Below are 22,274 nucleotides of genomic sequence, written 5' to 3'. Positions count from 1 at the left end.
TTAATAGCTAGACTAATGAGAGTGAAGTAGTATTTTGTTATAATTTTCATTTGGATTTCCCTTACAGCTAATGATGTTGAACATTTTTCATGTTCTTAATGACAATTTGTATATCTTTGGAGAAATGTCAGTTCAGCCAAAGAACTTTTAATACATATTAGTCTTTGAAGTTTTAAATATAAATAGAGATCAGGTAGATCCTAGGCATAGATACTTTTTAAAAAATTCCTAGGTGATTCTAATGTATGCCAGAATGGAGAACCCTTGTTACCTTGATTCCTTAGCCCTTCAAGTAAGAAAAATAGACCCAGCGATGCTAAGACAGGGCTTACGCTATGGTAGTGCTGAGGCTGAAATTCATATACTAGGTCTCCCAAATGCTATTGTATTCTAGCTTACATTTTTAAATCTCTTGGTTTAACAGTGCTAGGAATTGCAAGGGATGTGACGTTCCAACTTTCTAGCTAATGTTGGCGGTGTTACTTAGTAATAGAAGGCGGGAATTTTACATTGCGTCATGAAACACATTGCCTTTTCAGGTACTAATAGTTACTGAGAATTCCATGTATAACAGTACTGCAGGGTATTAATACTCTGACTAGTACACAGCCCCCCAAAAAATGCTGCCTGAAGAACTTCATTTTAATGTATCTTATCACAGATTTATGTATAACTTGGATAGAATTCTGTCAAGTACAAAACCTTCATTGAAGGACATCTTGCAATAGGCAGTTTATTAAATGAATGGATCCTATTGCATTCACTTATTACCTGAGATCCCATGATTTTGAAAATGAGATCACAAACTAGGCAGTTGTTCTCACAATTTATGCCTTGCTCTACTCACTACATATTTCTGTGTTTTCCCTTGGCAGACTGTTTCCTTGCATTTTCAAAGTAGGGAAGATATTCAGACTGAGGATGAGAAGTAAATCTTGCCAATATGAATCAAGTTCTATTTCTGGACATCTGAATTACCAACCGAGGGCTTTTTCATTAACTCTTTTATATGAGACCTTTACCTAATTTCAATCCATATACAGTTTGTTATTTTAGAAACTGTACCCCTACCAAAAATACTGCTTGCTAAAATATTAAATGATATATATGAAAGGGTACTATGGCATAATGGCATAATGCCCAGTTTCTGTGTATAATTCTTAACTTCATCACGTCATAGCGTGACCTTGGGTGGACTACTTGATGACAACTCAGCCTTAGTTTTTGCATCTGTAAAATGGAAATGATAATTATAGTATCCATTTCATAGGTTTGCTTATAGAGTTGAAATGAGATGACTTTGTGTGTGTCTGGCACATGGAATTCCCTCTGAATAAATACTGACTTTTATGATGATGGTCTGTACTTTGACACAAAGGAACCAGGCAAGAAGTAGGAAAGTTATTTAGTAGGTTAGTGTTTGACACCTTCTGGAATTCGCTCTGAGCACCTGATACCCAGGTCACTTAAGTAGCTTCTAAGACTCTCGGTTCCCTACAGGATTTTCCCACTCCCTGAAAGTATAAGTTCTATTTAGTATATTTTGGTAATTTATGTTTTCAGACTGAGAACATTGTTGCCATTAATTTATATGGAAAATTTTTGAGGCGACCAGCTACTTCTACAAATTTTCTCTCAAGTAAGATGTATTAAAGGTGTTAGCAAGAGGTGTTAGCAAGAGGTTAGCCTGGTTATATCAGGTACTTGTTGTGAATGCTGTGGTGTTCAAGTGTTCTGGGATGTGGGGAGAGGAGGTGGTTTTGCAGGAGTGTTGGTTACTGATATGATTAATTCTGACCTACTAATGCAGAAACCTTGATTCTCTTGTTTTCTAGGGATTGTTTGCTGAAAGGGAGACCATTTCATCTTTTCCGGTTACTCATCCAGTACCATGAGCCTGAGCTTTGTTCTTTCCTTGATACAAAGAAAATTACTCCAGACTCCTATGCACTCAACTGGGTAATAAAGTGAAAGTAGGAACACTTAATGAAAAATAGATTTCTGTAAACTATAGTTAGGCTGTTTCCCCTCTCCCCCAAGGAAAAGAAAAAGTACTAAATTATAGACCATCACTATTTAAATCACTGGAATAAAGTTATTGGCACTTCAGAAATGCTTTTTTTAATGTTAGTTCAGATTATTTAATATAAAGTTTAACCTTTAGTTTTATAAATATATGTCACATATTTACCTATAAGTGTGATTAAATTGTTCGTGGTCTCTGTAATAATTGATATCCAGTCATGACTTAAGATTATCAAATGATTTATATAAAAATACATAAAGTACATCTAAGTGCTCTGTCATTCTGTGTTTGCTTTTTTATTGTGAAGTTTTATTATTCTGGGTCAAACCTTTTGTTCTCAGGATGTCTTGCAACCAACATTTGTTGGAGATCCATAGTTTGTATGGATTATGTTAATTAGAAATTAAGAATCAGAAATTTATTAGTTCATTTATTAGTTCATTTAGAAGTAATATAGCCATTGTATGTTAACATAAATAACCTATCTTTTAAATGAAAAATAGCTATATTTCCTAAAAGATAATTAGTGAGAACAATGGCATTGTTTTATATTTTTGTAAATCTCATATACATTTGACTAGATAAATCTGGTGATACTATATATTGTGTAGGTATTGGAAAATTCTGTTGTCTCTGTGAGAATAATTATGGCAAACCAGATAAAGCCTAATAATTGTTATGAAAATAGTTTTGACATCATGGACTTCCCTATTAATACTCTTAAGAATTTCTGTGCATCTCAGATACTTTCAGAATTGCTCTTCTAGGTTAACTCGAATATCTTTCTGAAAATAAATATTTAAAAATTAAACATATTCCTGGATCCTGTCTTACCTAACTTTTCTTCAGAAAGAATCCCATTTCTGCCAGTCGTTAACTATCTGATTTAAGACACAATCTCTGTACTTCAGTTTCTTCTATGTAAAATGGGAATTTATGCTACCTATTTCAGAGAGTGATGGGATGAATTATTTCAAGAATACTAGATTAATCCTTGGTGTTGATATCAAATTTTAATTAAGTACTAAAACAACTGGTTTTTCTTGAGTATGTTCCCCAAATAGTTCATTCCTTCTACTAGTATCCTATGGAAATGACTTTTTTCCCCCTAGTCTTGAGATGAAACAATTAAAACTGATTTCTAAGCCTTAAGAACCCATACCCATGAGCAATGCATTGTTAGCTTTAGTTTAGTTAAGTGACTTCAATGATGTTTTTGTATTGCTATTTGTGTTTGCATCTTGTAATCTGTATTTATAATGGCAATTTTTAAAACAACAAAAAAAACAGTAGCATTACATACTTTAAAAAACTCTGGTGAAGTGTGGTGGCATTTACATGGACTGTGGATTCTTCGGCTTTTTTCTAGTCTGACCACCACCACTTGCTAGCTCTGTGAGCTTGTGAAGGCTCTTTAATACAAATTCATTTCGTCACCTGTTAAATGGGAAGGGAGAGATTTACTTTGAAGACCTGTTATGAGGATATTTAAAATGAGAGACATTTTAATGAAAGATATATGACAGTAGTTTAGTACATGGCTCAAAATATGTACTAAATGTATTCTCACTAGCTCCCTAGCCTTCAACAATGTTGTAAATTTATACCTGTAGGTGAAATTGTTTCTGTATCTAGTGAAAATTGAATAATCACAATACATCATTAAATTCATGCAGTTTAAAATACAAGTGAACACTAAAGAAATTTATACATTTACAACTCATATTTGAAGTAGAAAATCCTAGATTTTCCAAAACTTATTGAGGGATATGAATGTCGGCTCTATTTCAAAAGATGAATGTAAGCTTTGGGAGCAATTTACATTTATAGTTTCATTAAAGTTTTATTAGGTGCTCTTCACTTAAATTACCAGTTTGATCCTCACAGTTACCTTACAAGTAATAGTGTAGTGATTATGCTAGTTATAATATGGCAAATATCAGCTAGTTACTTCAGATACTCTAGATTAATTATTTCTCTCTTCACAACAATGGTAGAAGATGAGCAGTAGTATTTTTTTTAACAGAAGTAGAAATGGAAGCTTTAGAGGTTAAGTGACATACCCTAAGTCACGTAGCTAGTAAGTAGCTCTACTGTGCTTTGAATCCACATGTTCTGCATTTGGATTACATACACTAACATTAAGGTACACAACAGGTGCTGCAGGTGATTTAATGTAATGTTACTCTTGCATTTCTTAATTCTCTTAAAAGTACAAATTATTTCCAATGGTTTATGTCATTTCCTTTTTACAGATTGGAAGCCTTTTTGCATGTTACTGTCCCATTGAAGTCACACAGGCAATATGGGATGGATATCTACAACAAGCAGATCCATTTTTTATTTATTTCTTAATGTTAATAATTCTTGTTAATGCAAAGTAAGTATTAGGTTGCTTAGATATTTCTCCTCTCCATTCTCAGAGTTCTCTGTTAATATTTAACTCAAATTAATTGGATTTTCTTTTACAGAGAAGTTATTTTATCACAGGAGTCTGACAGTAAAGAGAATGTTATCCGTAAGTATCAATGTAGAGAAAGCATTTCAAGTCACTTAATTTTTCAAAATTCATTTTCCTCATCTATAAATTTCAAAAATTAGTTGTAGAGGCAGGATTGGACATAGTGCAGGTTTTCTGATCCAGCAGACCGGGTAAAGGAGGAGAGAGTCCTGGAGACCTCAGTGGGTTTTGCAGGCTTTTGTTGGGATTACCAGGTACACGGCAGGCAGGGGGGCCGGGATGCTGGCAGGATTCCCAGCCCCCAGCAAGTCTTCACTCTTTCTGGGATCTCCGGCCTTCTCTCACGTTCTCTCTGCTCTTCTCATGGCTCTGCTTCTCTCTCGGCTTCTCTGCTCCTTTCTCGGCTTCTGCTGGTGTCCCCGTGACGCCTCCCTTAAAAGCCCAGTATTAGCCCAGGTGAATCCCATCTACCTATGCCCACACCCTACTCCAGGTGCCCACCATCAGGCATGCATTCGGGACCACAGGGTTCCGTCAGCTATCCTAATGGCAGAAGGGCAGAAAAGCCTGATACTTTTTACCTTACCCTACATTAGTCCAAAAGAGCTCTGAGATTGCTTTAGATTTTATTCATTCTCTAGGTAAAAGCCTTAAAATTTTCCTGATTTTTTTACCATGCTCATGCATTCCTTCATGTTTTTTAATACTTTCTTTCCTTTCCATATACTATTTCTTTGGTTTCATTTTTCAGATAAAACGCCCTCTTCTCTGTCTTGTCCATCCTTTTTCCTTAATTTACCATTCAGTGCTCAGTTATCATGGTATCTCCATTTTGCAACCTTGGTTCTCTTTCTGGGTTTTCCACCCTCCAACCTTTATACAAATTTAGTTACTTCCTTTCTCACACAAGGCAAAGTTCTGTAAGTCAGGAAATCTTTCTTAGTCATTTATTATTTGCAGAGGCCCTGGTACTTAATTGTGTTTGTTAAATAAGTAACAATATTCTGATCAAGGCTTATGAGTTTGATTTGATTATCTGAGAGGATCATTCACTAAGGCAGAATTGCATTAGCAGTTCCTTTGGGGAAATCCTCATCCGCCCTAAGCAGTTTTAAAGACAGTAACTATTGAGATTCCATTTATATAGTTTTTTTATTATGTTGAAGATATTTTAGCTTTAATATGTAAATAATATCCATCATTGTATTCTTCACTAATGATTTTAAAAATGTATGTAATCTTATTTCAGAGTTCTTGGAAAATACTCCCTCCAGTTTGAATCTAGAAGATATAGAAGACCTTTTCTCTCTGGCACAGTATTATTGCAGTAAAACACCAGCTTCATTTAGGAAGGTATGAGACAAGAAATGACCAACTATTAGGAATTTTACATTTTGTGCATTGTTTTAAGATTTATGCTATATGTTTTACAGTTAAAATACTCTAGGTTATCATTCTTCCTATCTAGTCATGTGTTAACAGTTTTGTGTGATTTTTCACTGTATATATTCTCCATAGTGGAGGAACACACATTAAAAAAATAGTACACAAATACGGTAGGAACCTTTATTCTGATTGATCATGAGAGAATTGACTGAGATGTTTCTTAAATGCTTTCTTTTTATTTAAGATTTTATTTTATTTTTGTTTTTGCATAGAAGTATTGGGGTGTATGCCAGAGGTATGGGTGGTGAGAGGATTCACCAGAGACAGAGTGGGGAGCAGAGCAGGTGACTTAGTGAAACACACTGCTGAGGGGAGCAGCGGGTAGGGTAAGGTAGGAAAGGTCTGCTGTGCAATATTAACTCCCTGACCAGGGATTGAACTTAGGCCATAGTGGTGATAGCGCTGAGACTTAACCCCTAAGTTACCAGGGAGGCCCTTAAATGCTTTCTTGACTTTAAAAATTGTATTACAAAAATTGAATGGAGGATGTATAGTTATATCTTCTTTATCTTTAAGCTTTTCACAACTTTAAATGAAGCAGAGCTGTCTTGTAAACAAAAAAGGGCTACTTAGCTCCATAGAGATCTAGAACCTTTCTTAAACCATCAAGTTGCTTTCATGAGAAAAGACACCATATTAGAAACCTGAGTGGTGTGAATGCCTAGAAAGTAAAACTCAAAGAAGCAAAAACTAATAGTGAAGGAGGCAAAGAAGTACCAATTCTCCCCCCACCCCCATCTATCTGTCCTGTTTAGTTTCCTATAGGATAAAAGCAAACACGGCATATTTCAAATGTTAAAAAAATGTTTTCATGTGTGACTTGTTTGACTCTTTTTCCTTTTACTTCCACCATCATTCCTTATACTCCTCCTACCTCCCTGTTAGTTCTAGAAACCTCACTATTTTATTAGTGTCTATTAGCTTTTAGTATTTTACTTTGTCTAATTGTCTGCTACTTAAACATTCAGTATTTGTTTTTGTCATTCTGACTTGCTTTATAACACATAATTCCGTAGAACACGTTTTCCTGTAAATGGCAACATTTTATCTTTCCTTATGGTAGAATAATGTTGTTTTATGGATATACCATATCTTTTTGATCCAGGTCTCTATCAGTGGTCACTTAGGTTGTTTTCATGTCCTAGCTATTTTGCATGATGGTGCAATAAACATTGTAGAGCATCTGATTTTTTGAGCTCATGGTTTCATGTTCTTTGGATAGATGTCTAAGATTGGGATTACTAGGTCATATCCTATTTCTATTTTTAGTTTTTTAAGGTAAATCCAGGCCACTTTCCAAATGGCTGCACCAGTTTATTTTCCCACCAACAGAGTTACAGGGTTCTTCTCTCTCTGCATCCTCTCCAGCAATTGTTGGGGGTCTTTAAATGTATGTCATTCTTAGATGTGAGATAATCTCTCATTGTAGTTTTGACCTGTATCACTCATTAAAAATGATGTTGAACATTTTTCTATATATCTGTTGACATTCTGGATATCCGGTTTCACAAATTATCTGTTCAGATCTGCTACCCATTTGTTAATCAGGTTTTTTAAATTATTTAGTTGAATGTTTTTTAAGCCATGTCAGTTGTGTAGTATGTGAATGTTTTCCCCTATTCTGTAAGATGTCTTTTAAATCTACTTACATTTTCTTTTGCTCTGTAAATGCTTTTTAATTTGAGGTAATCCTAATTATTTAGTTTTGCTTTTGTTTCCCTTACCATAGGGATTCAGGCTCCAGAAGTATTGTTATCTTTCATGTCATGAAATCTATGGCCAACATTTTCTTCTACATGTTTTATTGTTGCAGGTCTAATATCTAAGTCTTTAATCCATGTAGTAAAGAGTGTTCCAACTTTTTTCATTTACATGTGTGGTCTTCCAGTTTTCCCAGCACTCTTTGTTAAAGAGATTCTCCTTTCCCCATTATATGGTTGTGGCTCGTTTATCTTGAATTACATACTGATATATTAATGGATTTATTTGTATCACTGTGAACTGTAGTTCTGTCCCATTGTTACTGTTTTATTTAATTGAGGTAACATTAGTTTACAACACTCATATAGGTTTCAAGATTACATTTCCTCACTATACCTGCCACCAAATCAGTTATCACCCACTGTGATTGGCTCCCTTCTACCCATTCACACCCACCTCCTTCCCTCTCTGGTTACCACCATTTTGTTTTTGTTTTGTTTTCTTTATATTCCACAAATAAGTAAATCATCTGCTATTTGTCTTTCACCTTCAGACTTATTTCACTTAGTGTAATCCCCTCAAGGTCTATATATGTTATCATAAATAGCAAGATTTCATCTTTTTTAATAATTGAGTAGTATTCCACTGAGTATATGTGCCATATCTTTATTATTCTTGAGTTGCTTCCATTCTTTTTTTTTTTTTAAGATTTATTTATTTATTTATTTATTTATTTATACAAGCACTGGGTACAGTCAGAAGCACGGGAGGGCGAGAGAATTCACCGGAGCCAGAGCGGGCAGCAGAGCAGGCAGAAGGACCAAAGTATACTGCTGAGGGAGCAGTGGGCGGCAGGAGAGGTCTGCGTGCCATGTGGGACCCTCCTCCAGTGGCCGGGGAGCAGCCGGGGATCAAACCGGCGCTACAGAGGCTGTGGGCAGCTTCGCAATCCAGCGCTCAACCGCTGCGCCAGCGGGGAGGCCCGGTTGCTTCCATTCTTAACTACTGTAGATTGTGCTGCCATGAATATAGGGGTGCATATGTCTTTTCAAGTTATTTGTCATTTTCTTTGGAAAAATAACATTTTCTTTGGATAAATACTCAGTTGGGATTACTGAATCATATGGTAGTTTTATTTTAATTGTTTGGTGACTCTCCTTACTGTTTTCCATAATTGCTTTACCAATTTACATTCCCACAGCAGTGGACAAGATTTTCTTTTTTTCTGCTTCCTCACCAATAATTATTTTTTCTTGACTTTCTGATAATAGCCTTTCTGACTAGAGTGAGATTGTATCTTCCATTTGTTGCATACTAACTTATGTGTTATTTCTTCTTATTGTGTTAGACCCTTAATCATAATGTAATGGCCATCTCCATCTTTTATTAGCTTTTTAAATTGAAAATCTATTTTATTTTATGTAAGTATAACTTTTCCTGACTGTTTTTTTTAAATGCCATTTGCTTGTAGGTTTGTCTTTTAGTCTTTAAGTCTATGCCTGTCTTTGGTGGTAAGAGGAGTTTCCTATAAATAGCAGGAAGTTGGCTTTTGTTTTGAAATCCACTCACCATTCTATGTACCTTTTAATTGGTGAATTCAAGCTATTTACTTTTTTTTTAAATATTTATTTTAAAAGATTTATTTATTTATACAAGCACTGGGGTATAGGCCAGAGGCATGGGAGGGTGAGAGAATTCACCAGAGACAGATCAGGGAGCAGAAAAGGCAGAAGGACTGAAGCACACAGCTGAGGGGAGCAGCGGGCGAGACAGAAGAGGTCTGCCTTGCTATGTGGGAATCGCCCTGGCCGGCTGGGAATTGAACCCGCACTGCAGAGGCTGCAGACAGCTTCACGGCTCTGCATTCAACCCGATATGCTACCCGAGAGGCCCTCAAGCTATTTACTTTTAATGTGATTATTGAAACATAAGTACTTATAGAGATTCTAATATTTAAAAAAATTGTTTTTGTCTTTTTATTTTTGACATCTTTTTCTTTAAGGTCCCACTTCCATTGTCTTATGTGTTACTTCTGTTATTTTTTAAATGAAGTTTCTGCTGAGGTTAGTGTATGGTGGACTATTTAAGTGGCACATTGAACAGTTTGATCAATGTCCTGATGAGCCACATAGTTTGTCTTATTGTTGCATTATAATATCCCCTTTAGTATGTCCTTTCATCTCTGTCTTTTTTAATTTTTCTTTTCAGTGAAACTCCTAACCCTTCCTCTTCTGTCCTGAATGATAGCTTTGCAGGATAAAGTATTCTAAACTGGAAATTTTTTTCCTTGAGTACTTTACATATCTCTTGTCATTCCCTTCTTGCCTGTGAAGTTTTCACTGAAAAGTTCACAAAATGATCTCATAGGAATTTCGTTATAAGTTACTCTTCTTTCTCTCAATGCTGTTTATATTCTGTCCTGGTCATTGGCTTTCAATAGTTTAATTCTAATGTGTCTTGAAATGTGTAGGTGGTATTACTTAGTTTGGATCTCTTTGGGGCCCTTACATCAGGGCATCTGGTTCAGTTCCCAGAGTCATATGGTTTTCAGCAATTATTTCCTTAAATAATTTTTTCACATCTTTCTCTTTTCTCCTTCTGGGACCTCCATGATACAGACATTATTTCCCTTTAGTTTATCCCAAAGAGCTCTTAACACTGTTTTCATTCTTTTTTCCCCTCTTTATTTTTTCTATTTATGTGTTCTCTGCCCTGTGGTTTCAAGCTGTGAATTATCTTCATTACTTGCATGTTTCTGCTATTGAGGCCCTCTTTTTTTTTTTTTTAATAATTCAGAAGTACCATTTTTTAGGCTAACAGGTTTATTTGTGACTTGTGCCCATAGGGAATTATTATCTTTTTTTTAAGGTCTTCTACCAAAATAATTGCTACTCGGTGAATCATCATGTCACTGAAACATCAAAATGAGGTTAAATTATGTACAGTATAGTGTGTTTTAGAGGGCAGGTGAGGGAGACCTTTTAACATTTCCTTTGAAGTTAATTAGGGACTAACTAATTTGTGTTTCTAGGGACTAACTGCTGTTATTTTAATAATTGTCTTATGTAGACTGCCTTGGTTCCCAACAGTGTTGAGTAAGTCAGTCCACTAGATAGTAGTTTAGGGGATGGATGGAAAGAAGTCTTACAGTTTTTTCAGTCTTTTAAGAAAATCAGCTGTTTTTCCCCAGACTTGATAAATAATCTACAGTTAGACCAAGTGTTAGATCAGTTTATAATATAAGGCACACCATATTTTTGTTTATTTTAGTAAAATATCATAAGTTATGAGTAGTAATTTTTGAAATTTAATATTTATATATGTAGGTGATAGTGTAGAAAATAAATGTTCAATGTGTTTTTATTTATGCTTTCACTTGTGTAAACTCTGATAAGGACTTTTTAGAGCTTTTTGCCTGTAATATTTATTCTGATATAATGATACATTTTAAAAATTATATGCCTCAAGAATAGCATACAATTATTTTACCTTTTATGAGATTTAATTTAATAATAATACTTTTGGGAAGAAAGTTGATTTTTTTTCCATGATGTTTTAAAATTTTTCTCTTCAAACAGGATAATCATCACCTATTTGGTAGTACTTTGTTAGGAATTAAGGATGACGATGCAGATCTAAGTCAGGCTCTTTGCCTGGCTATCTCAGTGTCAGAGATCCTTCAAGCAAATCAGCTGCAAGAGGTAAAGAAAATCTATAATTTATTAGAAAACTGTCGCTTTTAAATGCATGGAGCCAACATTTCCCAAGTGTGTTGATTTCTTGCAAAATTAATTTACTACAACAGTGTGACTGTTTTGCTTTCTTTGAATGATAAATGTGTTAAATCTTCTGTCCAAATGGTCATTTTTAAGTTGTCAGCTTGTGTGTTACATTTATTGTCAATAATTATTTTTGACAACAATTCTTTTGACACTCAATTTCAGGGGCAGCTCTTTCTTTTTCTTTTTTTTTTTTTAATGTATTTTAAAGATTTTTATTTATACAGGAACCGGGGTATAGGTCAGATGTGCAGGAGGGTGAGAGGATTCACCAGTGACAGAGCAGGGAACAGAACAGGCAGACGCACTGAAGTACACTGCTGAGGGGAGCAGTGGGCAAGACAGGAGAGGTCTGCTGTGCCAAGTGGGTTTCTCTCTGGCTGTCCGGGATTGAACCTGCGCTGCAGAGGCTGCGGACTGCTTCACATTGCAGCTCTCAACCACCTATGCCACCAAGGAGGTCCTCTGTCTGTTATCTTTATGGAAATCTAAAGAGTCAATTTCACTAGTGATATTTTTCAAAGTTTTTTTTTTTTTTCTTTTTAAAGATTTCTTTATTTTTATACAAGAGCTGGGGTACAGGCCACAGGCATGGGAGGGTGAGAGGATTCACCAGAGACAGAGCAGGGAGCAGAACAGGCAGACTGAAGAAATACACTGCTGAGGGGAGGAGCGGGCACGACAGAGGTCTGCTGCACCATGTGGGATTCTTACCAGCCAGTGGGGATCAAACCAGCACTGCAGAGTGTGGATAGTTTCATAGTGCGGTGTTCAAACTGCTGCGCCACCGGGGAGGCCCAAAGTTTGTTCTTTTTTTTTTTTTTAAAGATTTATTTTTATTTATTTATACAAGCACTGGGTACAGTCAGAAGCGCGGGAGGGTGAGAGAATTCACCAGAGCCAGAGCGGGCAGCAGAGCAGGCAGAAGGACCGAAGTATACTGCTGAGGGGAGCAGCGGGCGGCAGGAGAGGTCTGCGTGCCATGTGGGACCCTCCTCCGGTGGCTGGGGAGCAGCCGGGGATCGAACCGGTGCTACAGAGGCTGTGGGCAGCTTCGCAACCCAGCACTCAACCGCTGCGCCACCGGGGAGGCCCCCAAAGTTTGTTCTTTATTCTTAGTAGTGGTACAGTTAATGATGGGTATGTGTCATTTGGAAGGCGGATATATTTTCAAGGTAGAGGGAAAGAGTGAATATAGAAAGATAGGTGTTTTACAATAGACTTTTCACAGCTACACTAATTTATCTGAACTGGTTTTCAGAATTTTCAAAAAACAAGCATCACACATCTTTTTTCTGATGAGAAATATTATGTGAAACCATATTATAAAATTCAGAGACCCATGAGAATTTCATCAGTTTACAAACTCCCCTCATCCACAAGACATTTCTGATGTGAATTGTTGATAAGTTTGTGGAGTTATTTGCAGAATAGGACTTGTGACTAGATTTGTTTATAATTATAATTTTTAAAAGGGGGTTTGATATGATATACCTTAGAAAATTTTAATTCCAATATAATTAGTATTATAGCTCAGACTGATATTCTTTTACATATTTTAAGACTTTCCAGTCAAAAACAGCATAAACGGAATGTTTTAACTATTTTAAATGATTTAAATTATTTAATATCTTGAGGTTATTTTCTTGTATCTATACTGATTGGGCCCTCCTAATTCTGTGTGAGATCATTTTTACAAACTTGTTTTCCCCTCAGTTAATTGTTATTATATTGTGTAAAATGTAACCCTCATGGCAAATTACAGTATGCCAAATGTTGTTTCCCTTTTAGGAAGGAGTCCGATTCTTCGTGGTTGATTGCCGTCCTGCAGAACAGTATAATGCTGGACATTTATCTACCGCCTTCCACTTAGATTCAGATCTGGTTAGTATAAATACAAAGTGAGATAAGAAACAATTTTTTTTTCCTTTGGCCCCATAAATAAGTATACATATACCAGTCTGCGGATGTTTTTGTTTCTGCTTAAGGGGAGACTTTACCTTTTTAGAAGAAGTGTTGCTTTTAGATTTCCCTGTCACCGGGGATGCCCTTTTCGTATCATAAAGGATAGATGAAAGCACTGTTAACTGTGGCTTGTAATTGTTTACCATTATTATGTCAGTAAATTCTAAACTTCTTACTGTGACCTACTTGATTTAGCACATAGCATAGTTCCTTTGACTGAGTAAGTACTCTGTGAACATTAGCGCTTATAATTAAGAATTCTGAAAGGTTTTGTTACAAGCCTTTTTTTCATTGTAAGTACTTATGTACATAATAAAATCATTTAATAAGGATAACTCTCTAGCATATAAGTGCTCAGTTGTTAATAAAATTGCTATCCTAGAGTCACATTAATTGAAAAGGGGCATGAAGTAAATATCTCTTGTCAGAGATGCTTAGGACAGTAAATCGGGCAGGGACTATCATCATTTAAACTATTCTAGAGTTAGGAGAGTCTCAGGGGTGGGGAGGACTGAAAAGGAGTAACCCCTTTTGCTGCCTATGAAATCTCCCCTTCTTACCAACTTGTATGAAAAACTTGAACTGAGCCTTGAAAGGGCCTGTAGAAGAGCCTAGATGGTATTTGAGAGAAAGCTCATGGGAAATGAAGCTAGAACAACCCAGAGAGTTTTGAGTGCTGTCGGTGAGGTGATGATCCTAGCTTATTTGCATTCTGAAAGTGAACTCCATGCCTTCCTTTTCTTTGATTCATCTAGGAAGCTTTGGATAGTCCTATGTTTATGCTTATTTTAAAATTTTACTTGAGTGATTCTTCAAAAAATTCAAAGGCTATCTCAAGTTGACTATTATTACTACCTTGTTTAATCTTCTAAACCTTCACTATGTATTTATATATTTCTTATTCACTTCTTTTACTTGGTTTTTCACTTAACAGTTCACTGGATGGAGAGCTTTCCATTTAAGTACATTCTTTTTTAAGGCTATGTAGTGACCCATTGTACATATATACATAATTAATTGCCCAGTTGATGTACATTTTGATTGTTTTCCGTTTTCTTACAATAAAAAAATACTACAGTTAACATCCTTTTGCATACGTTGTGATCTTGTTGAAATATTTCTATAAAACAGACTCCTTAAAGTTGGGTTGAGGGGGTGTGGGGTGATATAAAATGTTTCTAGAGACTGTCATATTGCCCTTGCAAAGGCTAAATTTTACAACTATAAATGAAAATAATTGTCTTTATTAGTGGACATTCCCAATCATTTTTCATTTTACAAGAATGATAAGTGAAAAACAGTGGTAATTATTAATGATGTTGAACAGATACCTTTTTTCGAGTGTTCTATTGAGTTGTAATTTTTTTTTACAAATTGCTCTTTTGTCTACTTTCTATTGGATCTTTACTGTGCCTTTTATGTAGCATGACATAATGGTTTTAACAGTTTTGTAGTTATTGGCATTCTTGTTTTCTTGAGGATAAACAATTTTTTCATACTTGTATCTCAGTTACCTGGAGTAATGGTAATAAATAGGTGACCTCTACTAATTCTGTCTTCTAAGGTATATTTCATGGTTTGCCTGTAAGTGAAAAACCAAGTTAGGAACCCTTAATTCAGTATTAAATGTTTCTGGTTATGATATCTCTGTATGAGAATCAGACAACTACAATAAACTTTTTTGTGGTATTCTCTTTGCATAATTTACTCTTTCTGTGAATTTTCAACTTTTGTTGTAATATATTACAGTTACATATACAAATTTCTGTTATCCTGAAGATTTTGTTTATGAGCTCTCTTTTTCCCTTTATTTACATGGTGGCTATTTATATGTTGATCTTTTTTTTCCTGGAAAGACATTTCAAATTTTGAAAATGCATGTATAATCAAGGCTTGTCATGCTTTTAATTTTTAAAAAATTGTCTAGATGCTGCAGAATCCATCTGAATTTGCACAATCAGTGAAATCTTTGCTGGAAGCACAGAAGCAGTCCATTGAGTCTGGCTCTATCGCTGGTGGGGAGCACCTGTGTTTCATGGGTAGTGGCAGAGAGGAAGAAGACATGTATATGAACATGGTCCTGGCACACTTTTTACAGGTATCCTGACAAGCTATTTCATTTTACTTGGTTATTATCACCACCTTTATTCTCATAGGTAAATTTGTGCTTTAATCTATTTTGTCGTATTTATTTGTATTTTTTTCTTCATAATTTTTTTTCTTTATAATTTACTTTATAATTTGTATTTTTTCTTTATAATTTACTAGTTTTATATCTTGCCAAGAACAGTCTTCTTCAGATTTTCTGACATGGTTATATGGTTTATTTTTAAGTCTTGAACCTTGTGGTATTTAATTACTTAAATTTTTTTTAATTGAAGTAGCATTGTATTATAGCATTATACAGGTTTCAAATGTGCATCATTATATGGAATTTATTTTGTGTAGGAATGAAATAAAATGATTTTCTTTTCCAGATAGCTCACCAATTGTGCTATTAATTTGAAATACACCTTTTTCAATACTGAACTCCTCTGTGCATCAAAATCTACTTCTGGATTATTCTGTTATATTGATTAGTGTCTATTCATGTCCTAGTTCTTTTTATAATAGCTATGTAGTTAATTTTAATGTCTTGAAATTGAATAAACGTGCATATTGTACTTAGCTACCTTTGCTTTTTGTGTTTGGATATTGTCTTCAGTACTAATTTGCATTAGTGATTTTTATGCAGCCTGTCTCTCTGCCTTCTATACAAAATCTCACCCAGTTCTTTCTTTATAAAAATAGTTATTAGGGCCTCCCTGATGGTGCTGGGGTTAAGTCACAGTGCTTTCAAGTTATCACCAGCCACTGTGGCCTGAGTTTGATTGCTGGCCAGGTTGCTAACCCACATGGCACAGCAGACTACTCCTGTCTCGCCTGCTGCTCTCCTCAACAGTGTATTTCAGTAGATCTGCCTCCCCACTCTGTCTCTGGTGAATCCTCTCACCCCCACACCTCTGGCCTATACCCCAGTTCTTATATGCATAAATAAATAAATCTTTAAAACAAAATAGTTATTAGTTAGAGATTTCTAGGTAGTTCATACCCTAACTCTACCACATTTTGTTTGACCGTGAACTGTGGAATCAGAAAGATAATAGGTATGATGTTGCACAAGCCACTCATTTAGCTCTGTTTCTATTCATGTTATAGTTTATTGAGAATGTAGTTTGAGAAAATTAGTGTAAAGGACAGAATCTTGGAGGGACAAAATCAGAAAAGTTATTAATATTAGGGGGAGGAATTGTTTTTATATGTTACTAAAGGAAAGACCTTAGAAATTTATGCAGGAGAACAAAATAGGGATTCAAACTCATTTTACTTAAAAAGTGAGTTGAGCTAGTCTAAGAAAAAAACAAATGAAAGTATAATCTGTCTGGTAAGGGCTGTCAGATGGCAAGAATTTGGAATATTACGAATTTTTTGTTTTATAATACTGATCCTTGATACAGTTTTAGAAGCTTTTAGCCCAATTTTTATCTTTGAAAATTTCAAACAAATCTGAAAAGAGGGAGAATTAAACCTGTGAAGAAACAGCTACTTTATCATTATTATACTTTATTATGTAAAATATAGCTGGTGTTCGTTTCCCTGATTTTTCTAGGATCCAAAATAAGGACTGTAGTTGATTCATATCTTTTAAGTCTCTTTTAATTGATAGATCCCCTTTCTTGATTTTTTTCCCCCCTTGCATAATTTGTTGGGGGAAAAAAAAACTGGTTTATATCATAGTTTCCTACATTCTAGATTTTGCTAATTGTATTAAGATGGTGTTGTTTATTTAGGTTTTGTCCTTATAATTTCCTGTTAGCTGGCAATTAGTTTTAGAGACTTGATCAGTTTATTTTCTTCCATCAGAAATGCATGCTGCCCTAGAACTATTTTTTTTAAAGTCAGTCTCCCTCCTTATCATTGCTTAAATCCATTAATTTTTAGTAGTTTGTAAAATGTTAACATTCTGTCATTTCTTCTTCATGATTACCTATATTATGTGCTTTTATATTTCCATTTTATAGAGAACAAACTATTTTGAGAAATTTTTTTAAAAAAACTATTCTAATACAGTTGGTACTGATTGCAAAAATATAATTTAACTGATTTGTTTCTTTATTACTGTTATCACTATAATACAAACGAAATCAAAATCATGTTAATCATCATTTTTCCACCAAAGTGGAATATATAAGTACCAAAAGTATATATCTGGTACCAAAAGTATATATACCAAAAGTATATATCTGGTACCAAAGTACCAGATATATAAGGTATCAAAGTCCAAAATGTCAAGGAAAAGAAAAAATCTAGAAATTTAATATATAGCCTTATAATTGCCAATGTTTATAGAACTATCAGAAGTTTTAATTGAATTGCATTTTGGAATAATTTAAATTTCATTTCCCATTACAGAAAAACAAAGAATATGTGAGCATTGCCAGTGGAGGATTTATGGGTAAGGTTTTATTAATCCCTTTGTCTCCTGTTTCAGAGGAAATTATCACCAGACCTTATTTAGAGTGAACAAAGTAATCAGTACATTTTTTTAGTCATTTAAAATAGTATTTTTAGAAATGGCAAGGCTAATAGGACTAACAGATAACATATAAACATACATGACAAGCTATTGAAATTAATATTGAGGGGCCCCCTAGTGGCGCAAGGGGTTAAGCACTGCACTATGAAGCAATTCGCAGCCTCTGCAGCATGCGTTTGATCCCAACCGACAAGGGAGCAACTCACAGGGTGCAGCAGACCTCTCCTGTCTCGCTGCTGCTCCCCTCAGCAGTGTAGTTCAGTCAGTCTGCCTGTTCTGTTCCCCACTCTTTCTCTGGTGAGTCCTCTCACCCTCTGCATCTTTGGCCTGTACCCCAGCTCTTGTATACATAAATAAATAAATCTTAAAAAAAAAAAAAGAAATATTGAGTGGAAGTAGAAGTGAATGTTTACTTAGCATGTCTTTACAAAAAAAAATATATTTGTAAAAGTATAAGAAAAATTGCCCACTTGATACTCTCTATGGAGAAGGAAGAATGTATAGGACTGGGAAGCAAGAGTAGGATACTTTTCACCATACCTTTTGTACTATTCATGTTTTTATTTTTTAACTACTTGAAGTATTAGGTACTAAAAAATTATTGATTCAATAGAATAAAACAAATAAGTTCATGCTTTCAAATCTGTAGACTAATATCTGGTAATCCAGGATTATAAAATAATTGATGAGATCTCTGCAGACAAATATTTGAGAATATATGCAGCATTAAATCAGGGTAATAAATTAAATAAAGAACCTTTCTTCTTACAAGCATGCTACTAAGGGTACAAATTTGCATCTAGTAAATAAGTCCTGGAGTACTAATTCACAATAGATTGAATATAGACAATAGTATTTTATTATAATCATCAAATTTGTAAACAGACTAGATCTTAATTATTCCTACCATAGAAAGTAATGGTAATTGTGTGATGTTAAGTAGTGTTAATAACACCTGATAGGGGGACTCCTATACTGCCAAAATGGAAACAGTGATGTGTAAACCAATGTGACGTCCATTAAAAAAAAAAGTGGTAATTATTGCTACAATGGAAATCGTATTATAACATGTAAATATATCAAATCAACAGACTAGATCTTAATTATTCCTACCATAGAAAGTAATGGTAATTGTGTGATGTTAAGTAGTGTTAATAACACCTGATAGGGGGACTCCTATACTGCCAAAATGGAAACAGTGATGTGTAAACCAATGTGACGTCCATTAAAAAAAAAAGTGGTAATTATTGCTACAATGGAAATCGTATTATAACATGTAAATATATCAAATCAACATGTTGCATACCTTAATGTATACAGTTACATGTCAAGTATATTTCAGATAAAAAAATAAATACCCTATCTTACATTATGAAAAGAGGTATCTTAAAAATAGTGAACTGTAAATACTGAGGAAAAAATACCAATATTTGTTGAAGGTAACAATTTGAATTTGAATCATAGTAGTCTAATAGGGATTAAGTTCTAACCTAATATAATCCTCTTGTGTTATAACTTAAAATTTTGATAGATTAGATCTATTTACTCTTTTTACTGATTTTAGCAAGAATTATGATTATTTCTTATGTACCACAGCCTAATAGCTACCTTTGAGGCACATACCCAGAGTGATCTACAAAATTATTTTAATAAGTAGAGTTAAGCAAGTACAGTTTACCCTGAATGACATTGGGTCTTAGGGTTGCGAACACTTTTGCAATTAAAAATCCACATATAACTTTTGGCTTACCCCAAAACTTTAATTCCAGTTGTCTTTTGGTATCTGCTGAGACTAGGTTTCAGGACTCTTGTCCTGAGGGATTCTTGAGTTCCTTACAATTGGTCTTCTGTATCTGTGTATTCAACTACATGACATCCGAGGTTGGTTTTATTTGTGAATATGGACTCATGGATATGGCAAGTCAACAGTAGTTGTTGGAAAAAAAATCTGTGTACAGTGCATTTCAAACCCATTGTTATTCAAGCGTCAGCTACATTTGCCTTGAGTCTGGTGTTTTTAGAAGTTCTGACAATATGATACAAAACTTGGTTATTAAGCTTGTTCTCAAAAGTATCTGGAATCATTCTTTTATAGTATAGTTTAAGTTTTAGAAGAATAATCAAGAATTAATCTCTTTCCTTAGCAAAGATTAATGCCGAAGACTGCTTTTTTTTTATTGTGGCAAGGTTAATTGATAGCTCCTTATGATAAAACAAAAGCCACCATAGGTTTTCTCTTAATCCTTTGTATCATAAAAAATGTTGCAGACATTTTCTGGTAACACTTGAAAGATTATCTCCCAAATAGGAAAGCATCAGGCCTGTATATATAGTTGTCACTGTTGGGGCCAATTAGGAAAAGTTGTATGTACAGAGGACTTAGAAGGAAGATAAAGAAGGAAGGGGAAGGCTTTTTATAACTTGGAGTCCTTTATTGCTTTCAAGAGGTACCGAAAGAAATACTTGTGATAATGTCCTTGAGTCCCATACTTGGTGATGATATGTTTATTATGTATCTCTGGTAGTGAATCTTTCCCAAAGGGGGTTGAAATGTCAGTTTTTTTTCTTCTTATTTATCTTAAGCACTGCAGCAGCACCTAGCAGACATTAATGTGGATGGACCAGAAAATGGATATGGCCATTGGATTGCTAGTACTTCAGGCTCAAGAAGCAGTATCAATTCTTCTGTTGATGTAAGTATATTTGTAGACTATGTTGTCATGTTTGAATAAGTGCCCAGAAAAGGGGATTAACAGCCCCATCATAAGAAATGGAGTAAAAATATTTCAAGCAGATACCAATACGGAGTCATTTTTATGAGAATATTGAAATGACAGAACAAGCCTACAAAGCTAAACTAGGTAGGAATGTTAGAGGTCTGCCTGAAAATTCACATTTCTCCCTGTCCAGCTGCAATTTGGTGTCATTTAGTGACAATTTTCTGTTCCATCTTAAATATCAGGAAAGATAATTTTAATCCTTTGACAAGCTGGGACTCTCAGGTGAGCTGTTTTTAGGAATCTGCAATTAGTTTGAGCCTGGAGAATACCGAGGTTTATCGTTGTATCTCCTGCATAGCTTGTTTATACTCCTCTCTACCAAGACTTACATGATTAGAACTTCTTTGTCTCCACCCTTATTTAAGAATGGGCAAGGAAGAAGAAGACAGGAACCAATTACCAGCCCCATTATATTTTATTTTTAGTCATTGAAATGTTCATTGCTGCAGGAATTTGCTGTAGTTGATTAATTCATTTTTTGTTTTACTTTGGAAATAGTTGGGTAATAAATTGTTTTTGCTCTTTCAATATTTCATGTCAGTTAATATTTAGAAGTCATCAAATCATTTTCTTAACAGCTAATAATATCCCACATTTATTTAGTGATTATTCTTTTAAACAGAAATAGAGGGAAACTTCAGTAGACGGTCATGGTTACTGTTTTGAGTTTATGGGTCTGACATGCCTGGGTGTTCAGGTTTTATCTCCAGAACTTATTTGTTGTTGTTGTGTAGAAGAACTAGGGTATAGGTCAGAGGTGCAGGGGGTGAGAAAATTCACCAGAGATGGAGCGGGAGCAGAACAGGAAGATTTTACTGGAAGAGACTGCTAGGGGGACTGCTAAGAGGAGCAGTGGGCGAGACAGGAGAGGTCTCTGCCCTATGTGGATTAGCCCCCTGGCCAGAGATGGAATTCAGGCTGTAGTGGTGATAGCACTGAAACTTAACCCCGAGGCTACTAGAGGGACCTCCTAACTTGCTATGTCTCTATATATTGCCTTTTTTTCCTTACATCCTTGATGTCTCCCCATTTTCTTATAAGGACATTAGTCATTGAATTAGGAGCCACCCATATGACTTCATTTCAATTTAAAAAGCTCTTTGAAGGCCACATATTATAACTTTCTGAGGTATTCTGCGAGTTAGAACTTTTACATGTGAATTTGGGGTGAGAGGACGCAATATCCAAAACATTTGGATAATCTTTAGCAGTTAGTGTATCTGCAAATCATTTTGAGAGCAGTTATTTTATCAGTTCTCTTTTTCAGGGTGAATCATCAAATGGCTCAAATGATAGAGGAATGAAATCACTAGTAAATAAAATGACTGTTGCTTTGAAGACAAAATCAGTTAATGTCAGGGAAAAAGTTATCAGTTTTATTGAGAATACATCAACTCCTGTGGACCGGTGAGTTGCTTATATAGTGTGAGTTTAAGTAATTAAAACTAAAGAAAAGTGTCTTGTAGTAAATGTCAGTTTAATTGAATGTGTTCTAGAAAAAGATCATAAAGTATGACTTTTAAATGATTCCAGTTTTCAT

General features: G+C 34.8%; 1 protein-coding gene across 2 annotated transcripts in view; it reads left to right on the top strand.

Annotated features, from left to right (window-relative positions):
• TBC1D23 (TBC1 domain family member 23) overlaps window positions 1–22,274 on the top strand; it is a 55,705-nt gene that overhangs the window by 20,630 nt on the left and 12,801 nt on the right. For both annotated transcript variants that reach the window (XM_037525656.1, XM_037525655.2), the window contains exons 5-14: window positions 1,836–1,959; window positions 4,282–4,406; window positions 4,498–4,544; window positions 5,737–5,840; window positions 11,213–11,335; window positions 13,205–13,297; window positions 15,306–15,476; window positions 17,831–17,873; window positions 20,538–20,647; window positions 22,002–22,141. In XM_037525656.1, the coding sequence (XP_037381553.1) occupies window positions 1,836–1,959; window positions 4,282–4,406; window positions 4,498–4,544; window positions 5,737–5,840; window positions 11,213–11,335; window positions 13,205–13,297; window positions 15,306–15,476; window positions 17,831–17,873; window positions 20,538–20,647; window positions 22,002–22,141 (1,080 nt within the window). The remainder of the gene's footprint in view (window positions 1–1,835; window positions 1,960–4,281; window positions 4,407–4,497; window positions 4,545–5,736; window positions 5,841–11,212; window positions 11,336–13,204; window positions 13,298–15,305; window positions 15,477–17,830; window positions 17,874–20,537; window positions 20,648–22,001; window positions 22,142–22,274) is intronic.

This window comes from Talpa occidentalis, unplaced genomic scaffold, assembly GCF_014898055.3.
Source record: "Talpa occidentalis isolate TD23 unplaced genomic scaffold, MPIMG_talOcc4v2.1 talOcc4.4, whole genome shotgun sequence".
NCBI classification, from domain to species: domain Eukaryota; kingdom Metazoa; phylum Chordata; class Mammalia; order Eulipotyphla; family Talpidae; genus Talpa; species Talpa occidentalis.
Note: the sequence above shows the minus strand (reverse complement) of the source record. Positions and strands in the feature narration are given on the sequence as shown.